Source organism: Mesitornis unicolor, unplaced genomic scaffold (assembly GCF_000695765.1).
Source record: "Mesitornis unicolor isolate BGI_N332 unplaced genomic scaffold, ASM69576v1 scaffold43294, whole genome shotgun sequence".
NCBI lineage: Eukaryota > Metazoa > Chordata > Aves > Mesitornithiformes > Mesitornithidae > Mesitornis > Mesitornis unicolor.
Window position 1 is genome coordinate 23,268 of NW_010178851.1, and position 1,844 is coordinate 25,111.

The window sequence follows — 1,844 nt, forward strand, 5'->3', positions numbered from 1 at the left end:
TCAGGGAAAGCACCTGATAGAAAATCAGCCACTGCTCGTATTTATCTTTCTTGCTAATACAAAGAAAATTGTGATTAAACTGAATGGCAGTAAGTTTAATAATGATAGAAGCAAATACTTCTACATGGTGCATAATTAAGTTTTGGAATTCAATGTGAAACGCTACAACCGCAGCCAGGACCTAAAGAAAATTTTTAAAATAACCCAAACAGGGTTAGATTTCAACACGTTCAGCAAGAATATCCAACCCATTAAATAGAATACTAATACTGACAGCATATGAAAAGCTGACTCGGGCAAAAGCTGACCTTCAAAGTGGCTTGCAGGCTAAAAGAAACTTCTCATACGGGCAAAATATGCTACAACTGCCCAGTATAATGGTTTGAACATCTGTTTTGAAGGGTGTGACACGTGCCTTGGTTGGCCCAAGTCGCTGACAAGATGAACTCCTATTCTGACTGGAAACACAATCTACATTCGTGTTCTATGTGCAGTGCAAAGCGTGACCTCCAGCCACTTACCATGTTGCAAAGCTCTCTCAACAACACTGGAAGACTCAAAATGAGAAACTGAGATGATTCTGTATAAAAGTAGGTATGAGGTACTTACATATCCCTTGTTATAGCAGCATCAAGAAGCACCACTACTCTCATTTCATTAAAGGAAAACTGAGATACAAAGAAATTAGCTGACTTACCAAAAGTTTGTGATAAAGCTGGGATCGAACCTGTCTCCTGTATCTCAAGCTCTCGTGCCCTAACACCTAGGCAATGCTTCTGGCCTGAGAAGTGCTAGATGTGACTTTACAGACTGAAAAGGAGACACACAGCAATAACTGCCAAATTCTGTTATGCTAGTGGTGAAATATTTCACTGATACAAGTATCTTCTTTCATTCTTGATATTAAATGTTTGGATCAACGTAACAAGAAATAAAGAAAACACAGCTGATGCATATATATTGGCAACACTGCAAAATTAGCTTATCTCTAAAAGAGTGTACAAAATAGTGTTATCTATGAAGCAGAAGGAATACTTACTGCACAGGCTGAAAGTCTGATGGATCTGGAAAGCGAATCTGTTCGTAGTTGGTGTGTTCTAATGCCAAGGCACCAGAAGCTTCGTGAAGCAAACAGCATGCCTGCATAGTAAATAAGTGACCTGAAAACAACTTAGATTCCAGGAGTTTCTACACATCGCTAAGTAATTTTAAAAGATAAGATCCCTTCTCTTCCCTTCAGTGATTTTGTTTCATTGAAATAAGTTCTAGTAAATTACTACCTTACCACATTTGTAAGCACAGAAGGTGAAACTTTTTTAACTGACAGGGCTGCAAAATGTTTCTGAATGTCATCTAGGAGGAAGGCTTCCTCTATCTGACAGCACTGATCTTCTTTTCCTTGAATGACAATCAAGACTAAATGCAATTCAAGTTCGATGTCTCCGTCAGAATGGCTGTGAAAATGTATTTGTGTGATAAAAACTGCTATTACAATTGCCAATTTAGACAGAATAGAAAAAGAGACAAATTTTTTAAAAGTCACACAGCTTTAAAACTGGTCTTCATTTTCAAGTGTTCCAAATAAGCTATTCTGAAATAGGTAATGAAGATTATGTACTTTATGTAACTATACTAAGCTTTGCCACAGCAACTTGGCAAACATCAGATATCTACCACGGCAGAAAACAAACAGAAAGGACATTATGTGTGGAGGAAGAGATCATTCACTGACTAGAGAAAATGTGCCCTGTTAATCAAGAACTACACAAAAGAAGTAAGAGCAGGTACTTCAGGCAACTACTTTTAAATATATATATTGAATTGCATGGTCAAAATGACTGGAA

The 1,844-nt window shown here is 37.4% G+C and overlaps 1 protein-coding gene across 1 annotated transcript in view; it reads right to left on the reverse strand.

The window, feature by feature from the left end:
• Positions 1-1,138, reverse strand: part of CCBL2 (cysteine conjugate-beta lyase 2) — a 19,844-nt gene extending 18,706 nt beyond the window's left edge. Inside the window, exon 1 of the mRNA XM_010182589.1 lies at positions 1,040-1,138. Coding sequence (XP_010180891.1) covers positions 1,040-1,138 — 99 coding nt within the window. The remainder of the gene's footprint in view (positions 1-1,039) is intronic.
• Between the last annotated feature and the right edge of the window lie 706 nt (positions 1,139-1,844).